At 37.8% G+C, this 20,419-nt stretch overlaps 1 protein-coding gene across 3 annotated transcripts in view; it reads right to left on the bottom strand.

The window, feature by feature from the left end:
• The window catches only part of FYTTD1 (forty-two-three domain containing 1), a 38,987-nt gene continuing 19,239 nt past the window's right edge, over positions 672-20,419 (bottom strand). Inside the window, exons 4-9 of one of the 3 annotated variants that reach the window (XM_003358772.4) lie at positions 19,213-19,325; positions 16,140-16,236; positions 15,676-15,737; positions 13,570-13,644; positions 7,047-7,173; positions 672-4,518 (exon numbers count right to left, since the gene is read on the bottom strand). In XM_003358772.4, coding sequence (XP_003358820.1) covers positions 4,420-4,518; positions 7,047-7,173; positions 13,570-13,644; positions 15,676-15,737; positions 16,140-16,236; positions 19,213-19,325 — 573 coding nt within the window. In that variant the 3' untranslated portion in view covers positions 672-4,419. Of the gene's footprint in view, positions 4,519-7,046; positions 7,174-13,569; positions 13,666-15,675; positions 15,738-16,139; positions 16,237-19,212; positions 19,326-20,419 lie in introns of all 3 variants that reach the window. The other 2 variants (XM_005670139.3, XM_021070193.1) reach the window with 2 other exon arrangements.

The raw sequence follows: 20,419 nt of genomic DNA, 5'->3' as shown, positions 1-20,419 counted from the left end.
TTAATATAACTTCCCTGCTTCTTTCTGTGTATTTTACAGGCTGAAAGTTTACTCACTGAATACTAGGGGCAAAAGTTTCACTGTCTCCAACTCTGTATTTCATATTATGTAGAAAGGAAGTCCTTATCCTACTTCTACTCATTAGAAATATACTAATGAGTATATGTGGGTATAATGGTCACTCCTTTAAGATTCCACTTTATAATATCAAAAGCAAGTAGGATTAAGATCTTGGCCAATCCCATTCTCTTCAAATAAAAAGAAAGCATAGAATTGGTTTGTTACATTCAATAAATGTTTTGGTCCTTCCCTCTTTAATAAGAAGCACTAATAATTGACTTTTTTTTCTTTGCTCTTTAGGGCCACACCTGTGGCATACTGAAGTTCCCAGGCTAGGGGTCGAATCAGAGCCACAGCTGCCAGCAACGTGGGATCTGAGCTGTGTCTGCAACCTACACCACAGCTCACAGCAACACCAGATCCTCAACCCACTGAGCAAGGTCAGGGATCGAACCCGCATCCTCATGGATACTAGTCAGGTTCGTCCCACTGAGCCACAACAGGAACTCCATAATTGACTTTTTAAAGCTTTAGACAAAGAAATTTAGACCATATGATTTTTCTTCTCAGAGGTAAAAGGAAATAGAAATTAAACACACACACTAGGGAAATAGTTTCTTATTCATCTTTAAAGATCAGTAAAACATTTGAATATATTGATAAAAAGTAATTTCAGTTTTAGAATATCACATTTGTTTTTATCAAGCTTTTTGTTGAACAGACTTCAGAAAGTAAACTATAATGGCAGGGGAAAAAAGAGACATTAAAAGTCACCAATTTATAAACAATCCTTAAATCCCTATTAATCGTCCACAATAGTGTGAAATTCTTGTTGCAAACGCTTGGGGTTTATTGGTTATCATTTTTTAAAATGTGCCTAACTCCAAACTGATCTATGAAAAAAGAACTCGATTTTAAAGAAAGCTTAAATCACATGCTTCATTGTTTTTTTACAGTGGCAAAACACAAATAATCATGTAAGTCTGATGAAATTTCAAAGATGAGAAATGAAGAAATCATTTTCTGCCCTAATACTACCTGCACTCTGAATGTATGATATTCATTCTCCGTAGTACACAGTTATTTCTTCTCTCTTATCTCCATACAGTAATGTAGATATATGTCAGAATAAAAATTGCCTGACACTGGGTGTGTTGTGTGAATTATAAAGCTATTGACACCAAATTTGATATACATATCTATTACAACAAAAAATAACCACTGGGCAGTAAAGTCTTTAAGTTTGTTCGTACTTGGAAGCATTTTATGATTTGTTTATAGATAAAATTGTAGTAAGGTTTATGTCTACTTAAAAAAATGCATAATGTTTGATTAGGAACAATGGCCTTTTCCAAGAGGTCTACCTAACTGGAATACCCAAAGTGATAAAATCTCACAATAATCACTGACAATGTATATTCACCTCCTATCCTACAAATGCTAATACACAGCTACTACATCTTAAATACCTGACAAGCCACACATTTCACTACTTTCTTTGGGTGTTCGATTCACAGGAACAGTTTATTATGAACTGAGTACTAAAAGATCTAAGCTTTAGGTATGACCCTACCATACAAAAGTCTTGAAAAGCTGGGTCTCAGTGAACCAAGAGGTAAAAGAACAGAAGTGGATGATCTCTAAAAGCTCATTCAGCCTAATATTCCTCATTCTGAGTAAATTAAATTCTCTATTTTAACTCTTCCTGGCTACTTCCTGTTGGAGCTATGAAGGAAATGGTCCAGAGGCAGTTAGTGGGATGTCAACAGACTGAACTGGTTTACCAATTTAATTCGTAGGTAGCTTTTCAAACCCTAAAAACTATAGTCATTACAAAGTTGTGTAATACACAATAATCTAAAAAACACAATTCAATCCTTGCAGCTAAGAATAAACCACGTGAGACCTGTAATATTTTATTTGTTAAAAATGAACAGCTTCAGAATAGATCTAAATGTAACTTTTCCAAAAAACACCAAAAAAGTACAGTGTAAAGCATCTCCTCATTAAATACAAACTTTCATTTTGTGATGCACTGCATCAATGTTTTGTATACACCTTGATGCAAAGGGAAATTTAAGTTGCATCCTATTTAAAAAAAAAAAAGTTTAAGAACTAAAAAAGGATGACTACAACCAACCACATTCCAAGAAAGGAAAATTTTCCTGCAAAAAAAGCATATTCTTTTGTTTATATACAACATTTTAGCACTCAAGAATTTTAATTTGGTTGTAACAAAAGCAAGATTTTTATAGTTAAAAAGAAAATGAAATTACAGATGCATGAAGAGCAAAATTTTAATATACCAAAGACACTTCGTTTGATGCATTTAATATCAATATTTGGGGCAATTTTTAAGATTTTTCCCAGAAAAAGGCATTATTAATAGCTCTATATAATATTTAAAATAATAAGAAAATGAAAACACCTTTATACCATTTTTTTACAATCTGTTCTAAAGGCAGCAAACTCACGCTCAGTTGTTTTTTTATCAGTAAATTCTAAACCAGTCTAAAATGTATTGTTCATGGATCGAATCTAAGTATTCACACTTGCAAAACTGTTTTGCAATGAGTCCTTGGCCTACGGAGAGACCAGAGTTTATTTTCAAATTGTATGACTGGCTTTCAATAATCCCTTATCAGTAGACTTACAAGCAAAATACCAGATATTAAGGATCAGATTTGGTTCTTTGGTATAAGCATGAAACTGTTATTGATAGCTTTCCGTGGCTAGCATAAACCAAGTAATTCAAGAAGCATGAGAGACAATAATGAAAGCCTAGTATACACTGCAAGGCAGACAGAAGCCATAACTTAATATTTTGTGTGTGTGTGTGTGTTTTAACAGAGAAAATCAACACTAATAATACACTGTAGGGAAACTAATACCCACTTAGAGGTTTCAACATTATAGAAAACCAAAAAATTAAGCTTCAAAATGACGAAAATTGTAAACTTTAGTTTGAATATTTTGCTGCATTTTGGCATTATACCATAACTTAATAGTTTACAACCATCTGAGGATTTTTAGCACTAGCTTGGCACAACAAACTCCTCCTATCCCTCCAGAGTGTACAGTGAAAAGCTCTTTTCTTACCATGCCTGAACTTTATACAAGAAATCAGAAGCAAAGGTACAAAACAAGGTTAAACATTACTATAATGATTTTACATTTACCTTGTGACATATATGAATATATATATATTTTTTATTTTTAGTGCTGTATACTGTTTAAGTTTGCAAACTTAAAAGCTTTTAAAATGTAACTTTTTGAACAAGAAATCTAGGGCTTTATGACTAATTTTACTATCAAAATATCTAAGGGACTCAATCCACTTTAATAATTATTCTAAAAATCATTTGAAGAATTCTTTGTGACACTAGACTCAAGACTACGCTAAATCTTGGAGTTCTCTTGCAGTGCCACAGGTTAAGTATCAGGCATTGCCACTGCAGCAGCTCAGGTCACTGTGGTGCCGGTTCAATCACTGGCTTGGGAACTTCCATATGCCATGGGAGCAGAGGGTGGGGGAACCTATACTAAATTCAAACAGTAGGCCTATGGCCTAGGTTTTAAAGTTTTTCATCTCAGTTGTCTTCCACCTGCTACTTCCTCTCATGCGTTGTCCATGTATTAAACAAAATATCAGATTTTTACACTAGACCTTCCTCCTCCAAGGCTCTATCAGATAACTTTGTAAACACCCATTCATAGCCTTTAACATTTTAACTGAGACTAATGCCTAGAGTCACATTTCCTGTTAAAAGTTCAGCATTAAAGATTTAAAACTCTGGAGGAATAACCTAACATTATGCGTGAAATGAGCCAAGTTCCAAATATTCCCATAAATCTCAAACCCCCAAACTGAACTCTGGTAATTTTTAAAATATCCTTAATGAAGAAAAGTTAACTGCACTTATTAATTACATTAATGCTATTAAAGGGTAAGTGAGAGCAACAAAAGGACCTACTCATACTTCTCAAGACCAAAATTTACCATGGCAAAGTGTAAAAAATGGGCAAAGGTGATGAGATCCTAAATACCACTATCATAAAAATAATTAATTTCTGTCTTTCTGCCTTCTTTCTGCTGCATAAGGAACCGAAGAAGTCAAACAGAGAATTGTTCTGTCTGGGTCAACCATGAAGTCTTTAAGAACATATAGGTATATTCCCTGTTATTCTTCCAGGGCATTATTTATACATATTTTAAAAAAAACAACTTCAAAAATAAAAATAAGAGTTATTTTAGCCTTGTGAATATTTTGAAATAAAGTTTCTTGAATTTCTGTGATGAACTCTGAGAAATTCGACTTTTAAAAGAGTCATCACTCAAAGGTCCCTTTGACATGGGATCTATCCCACAGTTACAAAGCGGCTTCCTCCTTTGTTGAAAGTGAGAGTGGCTCTTTGTTCCTTCAGGATCCCAAATCGTTCATTCAAAGTCATCCCTGTCTAGAGAAAATAAAACAAAACAAAAATTAACAACCTGACTATAAACCACATTTGCTTTGCAACAATAACGTGAATCATAATGGTAATTCATAGTAACAACAGCTAACATTTTCTGAATATTTAGGTGTATGAACTTATTTAATTCTAACAAAAAGCATACAAAAGAGATAAATTTAGTGAAGGTTAGAGAAGTTAACTTGCCTACTTGCAGCTCTAGAAACTAACTCAGAATCCTTATCTCCTAATCACTATGTCTATATTATATACTACTTAAAGCATATATACGATAATGCTTATAAGTCATATACCCAAAGATTTTTCCATCTGAATTATTTTTAGGCTCTGAAAACACTGCCACCAACTCTAGTGATGTCTCTGATAAAAGTGTAGACTTGTGAATATTTTGAAACAAATTTTCTTGAATTTCTCTGAGTTCATATCAGAAATTTAAATCAAATTCAAATCAAAATCAGATTTTTATTAATAACAGAAAAGGCATGTGAATTATACCTTACCATTTCTGAAAAGAAAGTAACAAGTGACAAAGTAAGATGGAAATAAGCAAAGTAAATTTGGTCAAACTCCTGTCCATTCCCTTACCTTCAATTCAATGGATTCTTGTATCAATGGACACACACAAAACATGTGACAAAATGCAACACTCATTCGTGATAAAAATTCTCAGCATATTACAAATAGAAGGGGACCTCTTCAATCTGATAAAAATAATCTACTAAAAACAACCTACTGCTAACATCATACTTAATGGTGAAAAATTTAATGCTTTCTCCTCAAGCTTGGGAACAAGGCAAGCATACCTGCTTCTTAACACAGTAGTGAAGGTCCAAGCCATTTAATAAAGAAGAAAAAGGAAAGGTTTAAAGATTGGAAAGAAACTTGGAGAATGATATGAATAGTCACCAAGGAAACCCTAAGTAATCTACAAAATTACTGGAGTTCCCATCGTGGCACAGCAGAAACGAATTCGACTAGGAACCATGAGGTTACCAGTTCGATCCCCGGCCTTGCTCAGTGGGTTAAGGATCCAGTGTGCCGTGAGCTGTGGTTTACGTTACAGATGCGGCTCGGATCTGGCGTTGCTATGGCTGTGGTGTAGGCTGGCAGCTGTAGCTCCGATTAGACCCCTAGCCTGGGAACGTCCACATGCTGCTGGTGCAGCCCTAAAAAGCTAAAAAAAAAAAAAAAAAATCTACAAAATTACTAAAAGTATTAAATGAATTTTAGCAAATTACCAGATAGAAGGTCGATACAAAAACTGCCAAAACCATGGTGAAATACATCACATCACCTGCATCTGAATGAATATAACCATATGACAGACAATAATGTTGGCAAGGACATGGAGAAAGTTTAGAACCCTCATAAATGTTGGTAAGAATGGTACTGCAGCCACTTCTTTGGAAAACAATCTGGTGCTTCCTCAAAGGTTAAACAGAGTTAAAACACAACCTAGCAATTCATTTTTGGGTATTTACGAAGGAGAAATAAATCATACGCTTACACAAAATCATGAATGTATGTGTTTTTGTGTGAGCATATGTACATAAATGTTCAGAGGAACATTATTTACAATACCCAAAGAATGGAAACAACCCAAATGATCATCAATTGATAAGTAAATAAAATATGGTATATCCATACAATAGAACATTATTCAGCAATAAAAAAAATGAAATAATTATACACACTATAGATAAACCATGAAAAAAGTATGTTAAGTGAAAGAAGCCCATCACAAAAGTTCACATATTACATGATCCCATTCACGTGAAATGTCCAAAAGAGGCAAATCCAGGAGTTCCCATCATGGTGCAACAGAAACAAATACGATTAAGAACCATGAGGTTCCACGTTTGATCCTTGGCCTCACTCAGTGAGTTAGTGATCTGGCATTGCCGTGAGCTGTGGTGTAGGTCATAGACACAGTTTGGATCTGGCGTTGCTGTGGCTCTGGGATAGGCTGGCGGCTACAGCTCCGATTAAACCCCTAGCATGGGAACGTCCATATGACATGGGAGCGGCTCTAGAAAGACAGGAAAAAAAAAAAAAAAAAAAAAAAGGCAAATCCAGAGACAAAATATGAGATACACCAGTGGTGTCCTAGGCTTGAAGAGTTAGGACACTCTACTTAATTCATTATACAACATTCGTTTTGTTAATTAAAATATTTTATGGAGTTCCCGTCGTGGCGCAGTGGTTAACAAATCCGACTAGGAACCATGAGGTTGTGGGTTCAGTCCCTGCCCTTGCTCAGTGGGTTAACGATCTGGCGTTGCCGTGAGCTGTGGTGTAGGTTGCAGATGTGGCTCGGATCCCACGTTGCTGTGGCTTTGGCGTAGGCTGGCAGCTACAGCTCCGATTCGACCCCTAGCCTGGGAACCTCCATATGCCGCGGGAGCGGCCCAAGAAATAGCAATAAATAAATAAATAAATAAATTAAAAAATAAATAAAATAAAATAAAGTATTTTGAGTGACTGGCCCAGAGAAAGACAGAGAGAAAATTTACCTGTTTTCCAACACTATTTATGTCAAATTGCAGGGGGACGCCTTTAGGAACTTTCTTTACATCAGATTGCTCCCGTTTTGTCAAGAATGAGGGTACAGCAGTACGAGTTAGTCGTGGTTTCTGAGTTCTATCAGAAAAAAATTAAAATTAAGTGAGACCAACTTAATCAAAAGAAGAATAAATCACTTGATACTTAAGATTTCTTGACTTGTATACATACATGTTCAAACATATCAGGTCTACTTTATTTATATGTATATTTAAAAAAAAACAACCCAACCTGATTCTTTTTATTTTTGGAGGTATAATTTACAATACTGTATCAGTTCCAGGTGTACAGCATAGTGATTGAGTATTTTTACAGATTACATTCCATTACAGGTTGTTACAAGAGGTATAATTCCCTGTGCTATACATTAAACCCTGCTGCTTATCTATTTTATATATGGTAATTGCTATCTGTTAATCTCATACAACTAATCTGTCCTTTCCCCCTTCTCTTTTTTATAAGCAGGTTTGTTTTTGTATCTCTGAGTCTATTCCTGCTTTGTATATCTATTCATTTGCATTATTTTTCAGATTCCATGTGTAAGTGATATCATAGAGTTACTCTGTCTTCCTCTGACTTATTTCACTAAGCATTCTCTATGTCCATCCATGTTCCTGCAAATGACAGTTTGAGTCTTTCTTACAGCTGAGTAATGTTCCATTGTGTGTGTGCAATACCATACCGCTTTTTTTTTTTTTTTTTTTTTTTGTCTTTTTGCCTTTTCTGGGGCTGCTCCTGCGGCAAATGGAGGTTCCCAGGCTAGGGGTCAAATCAGAGCTGTAGCCGCCGGCCTACGCCAGAGACACAGCAACGCGGGATCTGAGCCGCATCTGCAACCCACACCACAGTTCATGGCAACGCTGGATCCTTAACCCACTGAGCGAGACCAGGGATCGAACCCACAACCTCATGGTTCCTAGTCGGATTCGTTAACCACTTCGTACCACATTTTCTTTACCATTTCTTTGTTGATGAACACTTAGGTTGCTTCCATGTCTTTACCATTGCACACTGTTCACACTGCTATGAACACTACAGTGTTTCGTTTTTTTCTGGATATATATCCAGGAGTGGAATTGTAGGATCATATGGTAGCTCTATTTTAAGTTTTTGAAGGAACCTCTACACTATTTTCCATAGTGGCTGCACTAATTTGCATTCCCACCAACAGTGTACAAGGGTACCCTTTTTTCCACATCATCTCCAACACTTGTTATTTGTAGACACTTTTATGATAGCCATTCTGACAGGTATGAGGTGATACCTCACTATGGTTTTGATTTTTATTTCTCTAACAATTTGTGGCACCGAGCATCTTTTCATGTGTCTGTTAGCCATCTGTATGTCTTCATTGGAATAATGTCTATTCGGGTCTTTTGCCCACTTTTTTGCTTGGAGTTTATTTTTTTAATATTGAATTGTATGAGCTGTCCGTATATTCTGGATATTAATTCCTTGTTGGTCTCATCACTTGCAATATTTTCTTGTACTCTACAGGATGGCTTTTCATTTTGTTTATGGTTTCCTTTGCTGTGTAAAAGCATTTAAATTTACTTAGATCCAATTTATTTACTTTTGCTTTTATTTATTTTGCCTTGGGAGGGGACTGATCAAGAAAATACTACTATGGGGAGTTACTGTCATTGTTCAGTGGTTAGCAAATCTGACTAGGAACCACAAGGTTGCAGGTTTGATACCTGGCCTTGCTCAGTGGGTTGAGGATCCAGCATTGCCGTGACCTGTGGTGCAGGTCGCAGATGTGGCTCAGACCCCGAGTTGCAGTGGCTGTGGCATAGGCCAGTGGCTACAGCTCCGATTCGACCCCTAGCCTGGGAACCTCCATTTGCCGTGGGTGCAGCCCTAGAAAAGGCAAAAAGACAAAAAAACAAAACAAAACAAAAAAAAACACTGTTACGATTTATGTCAGAGATTTTCATCTCTGTTCTCTTCTAGGAGTTTTATGGTTTCATGTCTTACCTTTAAGTCTTTAAACTGTTGGGAGTTCCCGCTGTGGTGCAGCGGAAACAAATCCAACTAGTAACCATGAGGATACAGGTCCCATTCCTGGCCTCGCTCAGTGGGTTAAGGATCTGGCGTTGCCTTAAACTGTGGTATAAATTCAGCTCAGATCCCGAGTTGCTATGGCTGTGGTGTAGGCTGGGCAGCTGTAGCTATTACTTGACCCCTAGCCTGGGAACTTCCATATGCCTCAGGAGTGGCCCTAAAAAATAAATAAATAAATAAGTCGTTTTGAGTTTAGTTTTGTATATGGTGTGAAGGAAAGTTATAATTTCAGTTTTACATGTGGCTGTTTTCCCTGCGCCTCTTGTTTTTGTTTTGTTTTGTTTTTTGCTTTTTAGGGCCACATCTGCAGCATATGCAAGTTTCCAGGTTAGGGGTTCAATCAGAGCTACAGCTGCAAGCCTATGTCACAGCCACAACAATGCAGGATCCAAGCGGCATCTGTGACTTACACCACAGCTAGCAGCAACGCTGGATTCCTGACCCACTGAGCAAGGGCAGGGATTGAAACCACATCCTCATGGATACTACTCCGATTAATTTCCGCTGTGCCACAATAGGAACTTCCCTTTCACCACTTGTAGAAAAGATTTTTTCTCCATTGTATACCCTTGCCTCCTTTGTTGTAGATTAATTGACCATAAGTATATGGCTTTATTTCTAAGCTCTCTATTCCATTAATCTGTGTCTGTTCTTGTGCCAGTATCATACTGTTTTAATTTCCACAGCTTTGTACTATAGTCTGGTAGGGTCAGACCTTTAGCTTTGTTCTTTATTCTCAGAATTGCTTTGATAACTTGAGGTCTTTAGTAGGTCCACGTAAAATAAATTTTAAGATTATCTGTTCTAGTTCTGTGGAAAATGTCCCTGTTTTTTTTTTTTTGGCTGCACCCAAGGCAAATGGAACTTCCCAGGCCAGGGATCGAGCCTGCACCACAGCAGTGACCTAAGCCACTGCAGTGGCAATGTTTCATCCTCAATCTGTTGCACCACAAGAGAACTCCTTTCCTAGGTATTTTGATACAGACTGCATTAAATCTGTAGATTGCTTTGGGTAATATGACCATTTTAACAACATTAATTCTTTCATTCCAAGAGCACAGGATTGTCTTTCCATTTCTTTGAATCATCTTAAATTTCCTTCATCAGTGTTTTATGGTTTTCAGCATATAGGTCTTTTTTTTTTTTTTTTTTTTTTTTTTTGCTTTTTAGGGCCACACCCACAGAACATGGAGGTTCCAGGGCTAGGGGTCAAAGCGGAGCTAGAGCTGCTGACCTATGCCACGGTCACAGCAACACAGGATATGAGCCGCATCTTTGACCTACACCCCAGCTCAGGGCAACACCAGAGCCTTAACCTACTGCGAGAGGCCAGGGATCAATCCCACAAGCTCATGGTTCCTAGTCAGATTCATTTCCATTGCACCATGACGGGAACTCCTGAAAGTTTTTTTTATTTTTTTTAATGATTTTTATTTTTTTCCATTATAGCTGGTTTACAGTGTTCTGTCAATTTTCTACTCTACAGCAAGGTGACCCAGTCACACATACATACATACATTCTTTTTTCTCACATTATCATGCTCTATCATAAGTGACGAGATATGGTTCCTAGTGCTATACAGCAGGATCTCATTGCTTATCCATTCCAAAGGCACTACGTTTGCCTTTAATAACCCCAAATTCCCAGTCCATCCCACTCTCTCCACCTCCCTCTTGGCAACCACAAGTCTGTTCTCCAAGTCCATGATTTTTCTGTGGTTCATTTGTGCCATATATTGATTCCAGATATAAGTGATATCATATGGTATTTGTCTTTCTCTTTCTGACTTACTTCACTTCGTATGAGAGTCTCTAGTTCCATCCATGTTGCTGCAAATGGCATTATTTCATTCTTTTTTATGGCTGAGTAGTATTCCATCATACATATATCACATCTTCCTAATCTAATTATCTGTCGGCAGACATTTAGATTGTTTCCATGTCTTGGCTATTGTGAATAGTGCTGCAATGAACATACGGGTGCATGTGGCTTTTTCAAGGAAAGTTTTTTCCTGACGTGTGCCCAAGACTGGGATTGCTGGGGTCATATGGTAGTTCTATATTTAGTTTTCTAAGGTACACCCATAGTGTTTTCCATAGTGGTTGTACCAACTTACACTCCCACCAACAGTGTAGGAGGGTTCCTTTTTCTCCACAACCTCTGCAGCATTTGTCATTTGTGGACTCATTAATGATGGCCATTCTGACTGGTGTGAGGTGGTACCTCATGGTAGTTTTGATTTGCATTTCTCTAATAATCAGTGATGTTGGGCATTTTTTCATGTGCTTGTTGGCCATCTGTATATCTTCTTTGGAGAAATGTCTATTCAGGTCTTTTGCCCATTTTTCCATTGGGTTGTTGGCTTTTTTGCTGTTGAGTTGTATAAGATGCTTGTATATTTTAGAGATTAAGTCCTCATCAGCTGCATTGTTTAAAACTATTTTCTCAATTCCGTAAGTTGTCTTTTTGGGGTTTTTTTTGGTCTTTTTTTGCTATTTCTTGGGCTGCTTCCGCAGCATATGGAGATTCCCAGGCTAGGGGTCTAATCGGAGCAACGCGGGATCCGAGCCGCGTCTGCAACCTACACCACAGCTCATGGCAACGCCAGATCGTTAACCCACTGAGCAAGGGCAGGGACGGAACCCACAACCTCATGGTTCCTAGTCGGATTCGTTAACCACTGCACCACGACGGGAACTCCTTTTTGGGGTTTTTTTATGGTTTCTTGCTGTGCAAAAGCTTGTCAGTTTGATTAGGTCCCACTGTTTTGTTTTGTTTTGTTTTAATTTAACACTTTATTTCTTTTAAAAATATGTTCATCATGACTCACAGAATTGATTTCATAGCCTACTACTGGGCTACACACTAATGTGAAAAACATCAACACAAAGACACTTTCTTTTGTTGTGTTAGAAGCTTAAGTGCATCTGCTTGATGATCAAAGAAACTAAGTCAATCTGCTAGACTACTGGCTGGTATAGGACTTTAAGTTTTAAGTATATAACTTAAATATTCGGAGTTCCCGTCGTGGCGGAGTGGTTAACGAATCCGACTAGGAACCATGAGGTTGCGGGTTCAGTCCCTGCGCTTGCTCAGTGGGTTAACGATCCGGCGTTGCCGTGAGCTGTGGTGTAGGCTGCAGACGCGGCTCGGATCCCATGTTGCTGTAGCTCTGGCGTAGGCCGGCGGCTACAGCTCCGATTCGACCCCTAGCCTGGGAACCTCCATATGCCGTGGGAGCGGCCCAAGAAATAGCAAAAAGACAAAAAAAAAAAAAAACTTAGATATTCATTGGCGATACTTTTTAATGGGCAAATGGTCTAGTGAGGATCCAATGAGGTTTTCCAGGGCTGGCTCAATTATCTGGGTGAATTTGATGATACGGTTTTATTTATTATTGATTGATTGGCCGCCCCAGGGATCAGATTGGAGCCACAGTTGCGACCTAAGCCGTAGCTGTGGCAAGACCAGATCCTAATTCATTGCGGTTGGCCAGGGATCAAACCTGAACCCCATTGTTCCCAAGATGCCACTGACCCCATTGCAACACAGAAGGAACTCTTAATGATATAGTTTTAGAAACTTCTCTCTCTCTCTTTTTTTTTTTTTTTTTTTTTTTTTGTCTTTTTAGGGCCACACCACAGCACATGGAAGTTTCCAGGCTAGGTGTGCAATCAGAGTGGTAGTTGCCAGCCTCTGCCCCAGGCCACAGCAATACCAGATTCTAGCCACATCTGCAATCTACACTGCAGCTCACGGCAATCCACTGAGCAAGGCCAGGGAATCAAACCTATATCCTCATGGATATTAGCTGGGTTTGTTACCACTGAGCCACGACAGGAAATCCATTTTAGAACTTTCTTGAAATGTATCCTTGACCTCCAGCCCAGTGCTGTAGGTCTCAAATCTCGCCCATCAAATCAGGGTTCAGCAAGCCCCACACTTCCCCAGGCAACATCATTTCTAGTTTCAACTTAGAAACTTTATAATTCAAAAAATATAATGGAACAGTTAACTAAATTAAGGTCATCTAAGATAAAACAATACAATGTGAAGTCTTTAAAAAGAAGGTAGATCTGTATGTAATGAAAAGTAAAGAAGTCCAAAACATATCTGGGGGGGAGAGGGGAAAAGATACAAGTATCTACAGTATTATCTCATTTATGATTACACACAACAACTAGATGTACATATTATGTCATTGGGGCACCAAGTTTTTAAAATAAATATTTAAACTTGTTAAAAGTGGTTATTCTAGAGGAAATCAAGGGTGCTTTGACTTTTAATTTTATAGTATTTCCATTTTATACCACAAGTTACTACCTTTATCTTTGTCTCAGTTTATCCTAACTTGGACATCATACTCTGAGCAAGAGAGATCATAATTTTTGCAAAATAAAAAGACTTACACAGGGCACTGCACTGCTCCTGGATTGTCAATGGATACAGTCAAAATTCCTCCATTTGTGGTAGAAGTCCGCCATCTAGTTTCAAAAATCCGAAAACTTCATTCAAATGAAAGTTTATAAAACCTATAGTGTATTCCCCATGAAAATATACATTTTAAAGTAGCCATCATGTGTTCTTAGTTTTTAGGAAATACAGCTATCTGGGCCCCCACCATGAAGGTATGTATAATCAGTATCTTGGGTATAGGAGCTGAACACCTAAATTTATTAAGTATTCTTCAATGTAACAAATATATATGTACATTAAAAAAAATCAAATAATACACAAAGGCTTCTAAGAAAAAACAACAGACCTTTACCCCACTAATTCTCCTCCCTCCTGTTCCCCAGTGGCAGCACTTTTAACTGTTCCTGGTTTGTTTGCTTACTAGTTACCTCAATTTTACTAAACAAGATGCTTATGTAATAATGTCTTGCTATAAGGATTTAGTTTATAACACTATCCTCTAGTTTCTCTTCCTACCTCTAAACATTTTGATGACTGTATCACTATTTTATTTCCAAGTATATCTTGACATCATCTCCTACCAACTCTATATAAAGGATAGTAGTATTTCTAATTCTTTCTTTTCAACTCTTCTCCTACTTTGTTACCCCCCTGCCCTTTTTTTTTTTTTTTGCTTTTTAGGGCCACATCCATGGCACATGGAGGTTCCCAGGCTAGGGGTCAAACCGGAGCTACAGCTTCTGGCCTGTACCACAGTTACAGCCTTGTGGGATCTGAGCCATGTCTGCAACCTACACCATAGCTCACAGCAATGCCTGATCCTTAACCCATTGGGAGAGGCCAGGAATGGAACCTGCCTCCTCATGGATGCTAGTCAGATTCATTAACCGCTGAGTCACGGGGGGAACTCCTGTACTTCCCACTTTTTATCAGCTCTACTTTTGTATTTATGTTGCTCAAAATCTAGAATTTACATTACATTGTTAACCAAATTTAGTATTTTGTGTTTTGTTCTACAGGTTGATTCTCAAAGTTCAAAACAAATAAACAGCATTTACATTATTCAAATTATGTAAATGTTGAAAAAAAGAAAAATGAAAATGGAAAAAGAGAAGAGAAAAAAATGTTTACTGCAGAAGCAAAGAGGCCATGACTATCATTTCCTTCCTTTTGGTTTCCAACGCCTAGGCTCCTATGCAAAAGAATACTGCCAGTATCAGGAATTCCCGTCGTGGCTCAGTGGCAATGAATCCGACCAGTATCCATGAGGACGCAGGTTCGATCTCCAGTCTTGCTCAGTGGGTTAAGGCTTCAGCATTGCCGTGAGCTATGGTGTAGGTTGCAGATGCAGCTCGGATCCCGAGTTGCTGTATCTACGATGCAGGCCAGCAACTGTTGCTCCAATTTGACCCTAGCCTGGCAACTTCCATATGCCTCCGATGTGACCCTGAAAAGACAAAGAAAGAAAAAGAAAAATACTGCCGGGATCAAGTTCAAATATTTGCCTTCCTAATTGCTCAAAATTATGCCCATTTTAGATGGCAACATATATGAACCATGATCATGTTTTGTACGCTGTTTTCCCAGAGGTAGCCATTTTAAATGATTTAATTTCAAACCTGATTATATTGATGGAATGTTACAACTTATACTTCAGCAATGCAATTCCAACAAACAAAAATATATTCCTTAAAAAAAAACTTTCACAGGGTAAGGAGAAAAAGAGAATGAGAAAAAACATCCCATTGTTTTAAAATTTTATAAATTTTCTAAAAGCTCTACTGGATTTTCTTCTATTTATTCTCTGAACTGGTTCATTTGTATGAAGGTAATCATAAAAAATAAAGAGCTATTTCATTAAAATGGAGTAAACAGAAAATAAAAAATTAAAATTTAGGGTAATGTATCTGTTGTTAAAATCTATAAAATTGACATGTGAAAACGCAAAAGGTTTTCGGGGAAAAAAACAAAAACAAAATAGTATTTATTTTATTTCAGGCTCAATGGTTAATTAACTTTGGCTCTCATTTAATTTATTTTGGGTCACTAGTATTTTGGGAGTTTTGAAATGACATCTTGAAAAGCAAATTGAAACTTACTGACGAGTTCTCTTTGCTACTACATCGTCTAGCAGTTGTTCTGTGTTCAACTGGGCCTGAACCTGAAGGGAAAAAAAAAGCAGTAGATCCCACAGAAAGCAGAGGATTTGAATCCAAAGAGCTATCCTGCACTGTAACTTTATAACCCACAGTGGTGTGTGTATGAATACATCACAGAGCATGTGCCTATTCTGATAACACTTCTTTGTTAGGGTTTCTGTACCAGGACAAGTAGCAAAAACAGGTTTATTCCTAAATAACGTGTTAAATTCTTACAAGACATCACCATTGAGAACAACAAAAGAGAAAACTGGGGGGAAAAAAAATAATTAATCTAATGTCATGTTCTCCATATCCTAAACCCAAACTCTACTTCAACCATGGGCCATGTCTATGATTGAGGATTACTAAAGGCAGATGTTCAGGATCCTTAAATGAAAATAACAGCAAAGGTTTTTTTATACCTTCAGGCCTCTTCTGAAAAGAAAAGTTGCCTGACGAGTATCTTTCTGATGACTTAATTTATTTCCACTCCTGGTAAAATTGGCTGGAATGTTATTTCTGCAACAAAAACACATGTATCATAAATATTCTGGGCCACCTAACGATTTTCAAATATCTTGGGAAAATAAGCAAAAATAGTTAAATTCACAGGCTGAAAATCTGAGATATACTAAACACACAGACCCTGAATTATATCCTTGTTTACATGAAGCTATTGAGATTTGACTTACAAATATCTCTAACATTATATGACAAAAATATTGTAAGAATAACATTTTTATGCTATTACCTAATTTTGGTAAAAGACAAATGTAAAGATTTATTTAAAAAAGTAGTACAAAGATGGAGTTCCTGTCATGGCACAGTGGTTAATGAATCCGACTAGGAACTGTGAGGTTGCGGGTTCGATCCCTGGTCTTGCTCAGTGGGTTAAGGATCTGGTGTTGCCGTGAGCTGTGGCGTGGCTTGCAGATGAGGCTCGGATCTCACGTTGCTGTGGCTCTGGTGTAGGCCGGTGGCTACAGCTCCGATTAGACCCCTAGCCTGGGAATCTCCATATGCCGAGGAGGCAGCCCTAGAAAAGGCAAAAAGACAAAAAAAAAAAAAAATTTAGTACAAAGAAAATCACACCTTAGGCATATTATGGTCAAACAGCTAAAAACAAAAAATAAAGAAAAAATCTTGAAATATAGTATGTTCTCCAATTTTCTCTCCTTCACTCAGAAACTTTCATGTATTAATCTAAGTCACACAGAAACTTGTACTCTTCCACTCTTTGCTTTTTCCTACGTAGAACAGTGTAACCTTAATTATGTTTTACTTGACTTTCACCAATTTCTTTCTAGTTTCTATAGAAAGTTGGTAAGATACAAGAAAACAAATTTTCATATTTATCTACTTTTTTATTTTTTTAGGGCCATACCCACAGTACATGGAAGTTCCCAGGCGAGGGGTTGAATGGGAGCTACAGCTGCTCACCTACATCACAGCAACTCCAGATGCAAGCTGCGTCTGTGACCTACACCGCAGCTCAAGGCAATGCCTGATCCTTCCCTAACCCACTGCAAAGGCCAGGGATCAAATTGGAGTCTTCATGGGTCCTAGTCAGATTTGTTACCGCTGAGCCACAACAGGAACTCCTACTTATTTATATTTATTTAAAAAAATGTTTAACAGGTCACCTAAGCTTATTTCCAATCTTATAAAGGCTCAAATGCAAATTTCCCTAGCCAGCCCAATTAACATGGCTCATGTAATGGACAAGTTCTTATTTGAGCAGCTTCCTTTCTCCAAAAAGTACCCCCAAATGGATCCCCACAATTAAACCCGCAATTAAAGCCATTCCATTTATAAAAAAACTTCATTTTGGGGTTTTTTTGTTTTGAATTATCTTCTATAAGAGATGAATAATTGGCACTTGAAACTGAAATAATAAGAAAACTTCACAGTTTGTCAATTTCTGTCTACTTTATCCTTACAGAGAAAAGAATGCCATTAACAAAAGGTCACAATTTTAAAGTTTTGTTATACCTTTCAATTTAATATAAAAATAATTCTAGGAGTTCCCGTCGTGGCGCAGTGGTTAACGAATCCGACTAGGAACCATGAGGTTGTGGGTTCGGTCCCTGCCCTTGCTCAGTGGGTTAACGATCCGGTGTTGCCGTGAGCTGTGGTGTAGGTTGCAGACGCGGCTCGGATCCCGCGTTGCTGTGGCTCTGGCGTAGGCCCGTGGCTATAGCTCCGATTAGACCCCTAGCCTGGGAACCTCCATATGCCGCGGGAGCAGCCCAAGAAATAGCTAAAAAAGACCAAAAAAATTTAAAAAATAAAAAATAAAAAATAATTCTAGCTTAAGAAGTTCCCGTCGTGGCTCAGTGGTTAACAAATCTGACTAGGAACAATGAGGTTTTGGTTCGATCCCTGGCCTCGCTCAGTGGGTTAAGGATCTGGTGTTGCTGTGAGCTTCCGTGTAGGTCACAGAGGCGGCTTGGATCCCGCGTTGCTGTGGCTCTGGCATAGGCCGGCGGCTACAGCTCCAATTAGACCCCTAGCCTGGGAACCTCCATACACCGTGGGTGCAGCCCTAGAAAAGGCAAAAAGACAATAATAACAATAACAATAATAACAATAATTCTAGCTTAAGAAGCATTCATGCATAATTCTTTCAGTTTGCTTTTCCCACAAATAACATACAATGTTTTTTTGTTTTTTTGTTTTTTCCGATTTATAGGGCCACACTCTTGGCATATGGAGGTTTCCAGGCTAGGGGTCAATTGGAGCTGTAGCCACTGGCCTACGCCACAGCCACAGCAACTTGGGATCTGAGCCGTGTCTGTAACCTACACCACAGCTCACGGCAACACCGGATCCTTAACCCACTGAGCGAGGCCAGGGATCGAACTCGAAACCTCATGGTTTCTAGTTGGCTTCATTAACCACTGACCCACGTCGGGAACTCCTAACATACACTGTTCTATTAAGAGCCACTGAGGTAACAAACTTACCTTTCAGAATTCTCAGTTTTGAATAATTCTGGCTCAGCTGTTTTTACCAAAACAATCACCTTTCACAATTTTACTCTGTATGTCAAGAGAGTTAAAGAAATAGAGTGATGCCTTTTTTTCCCTTTTTTCAACTTTAAGATGTATTCTTTTTTTTTGTTTTTAGCTGCACCTGCAGCATGTGAAAGTTAATGGGCCATGGACTGTAAATGCACCAAAGCAGTGACCCAAGCCACAGCAGTGACAATACCTATTCCTTAACCCACTGAAACACCAGGGAATTCCCGGAGTGTTGATTTTTTTTAAGTTTATAATTAGTTCAATTCATCAATAACAAGGAGTCTAAGATATAAGGAAGCTATACTGAATGGTTCCATACTGCATGATCAGACAGACATCCCAAATATTTGTCTTGAAAATGACTCGATAACTAACTACAAGCATCACTGCAAATACATTCCTTAGAATTCTCAGTCTAAGAAGTCCATCTTTATTTATGAAGGATAACACTGTTTTATATTTGAGTACTTACTTTCTATTTAACTGGTTAGGTCGCTTGAGAACTGCAACTGGTTTTCTCTGCACTTCATTTTGTCTCAGGAGGTTGGCCTTCCTTTTCAATGCTGGAAAATATCGTTCTATATTCTTTGAGAAGGCAAGAAATTATGTTAATTAGATTGCTTTGTGCTCTATGCCCTACTACAATAAACATTTCAGAGGAAGAATGGACAGGGACTGACCACTGCTTAGATGTACAGGTTACTGAGACAGAGAAACTAAAACAAATAGTTCCAGTGTAAGTGACTCAAAAGATGACCACATTATAAACACGTGCAACAACAACAAAAAACAGTTCAAACAGAAAAATGAATTTCTTTTACTTTGGGTATGTTCAGTTTGGGCACTGTGGGGGATGCACATGACTCTGGAGCACAAGCTCAGAAAGCCAGATGCAAATTAAGGAACTGTTTATGTGAGTAAGATTTTTCATATTAAGTAAAGGGATAAGAGAGCCAAGTTCCAAAACAAATGTATGAGGAGGAAAAAAAGGAGGCTGTGATAGCAAAGAAGCCTGAGTTGACATGATTACAGAGAAAATTAGGAATTAAGAAAACTCAACGTCATAGAAAATAAGCACATGAAAAGTCCATTTTTCTCCCTCCATTTATATAAATTCAACCCATCATTAAAACCTAATTCAGGTTTCCTTATTTTCCATTAAGTCTTTTCAAAACTCTGGCAATATGGACTGTGTCTTTTAATTCATATGGATTCCTTTATATTTTCAGAATATAAGAAACACCCCATAAATACCGATCCTGTTGCACCACAGTGGAAATGCCAAAATTTTTTAATTGCTAGAAAATGATCTGTTTCACAAGTACCAAATTCGATCCTGTTCAGACATTAATCTATATACAAATTAGGGTTCTTAATCAGTAAATTTCAAACCATACTTTTTCCAAACTCATTCAAATTTTGAATAAATGTATTTTACCATTCAGTTATACTTAGTATTCTATAATTTAACTTCCATCTTTTTTCTTTTGTCCATACCCTTGGCATATGAAAATTCCTGGGCCATGGATCAAATCTGAGCCTCAGTTGCCACACCACTAGACCCTTAATCTGCTGAGCCACAGAAGGAACTCCGTAAGACATTCAATTTTCACAAATTTTTTTTTGTCTTTTTAGGGCCGTGCCCACGGCATATGGAGGTTCCCAGGCTAGGGGCTGAA

This window comes from Sus scrofa, chromosome 13 (assembly GCF_000003025.6).
Source record: "Sus scrofa isolate TJ Tabasco breed Duroc chromosome 13, Sscrofa11.1, whole genome shotgun sequence".
Classification (NCBI taxonomy): Eukaryota; Metazoa; Chordata; class Mammalia; order Artiodactyla; family Suidae; genus Sus; species Sus scrofa.
Note: the sequence above shows the minus strand (reverse complement) of the source record. Positions and strands in the feature narration are given on the sequence as shown.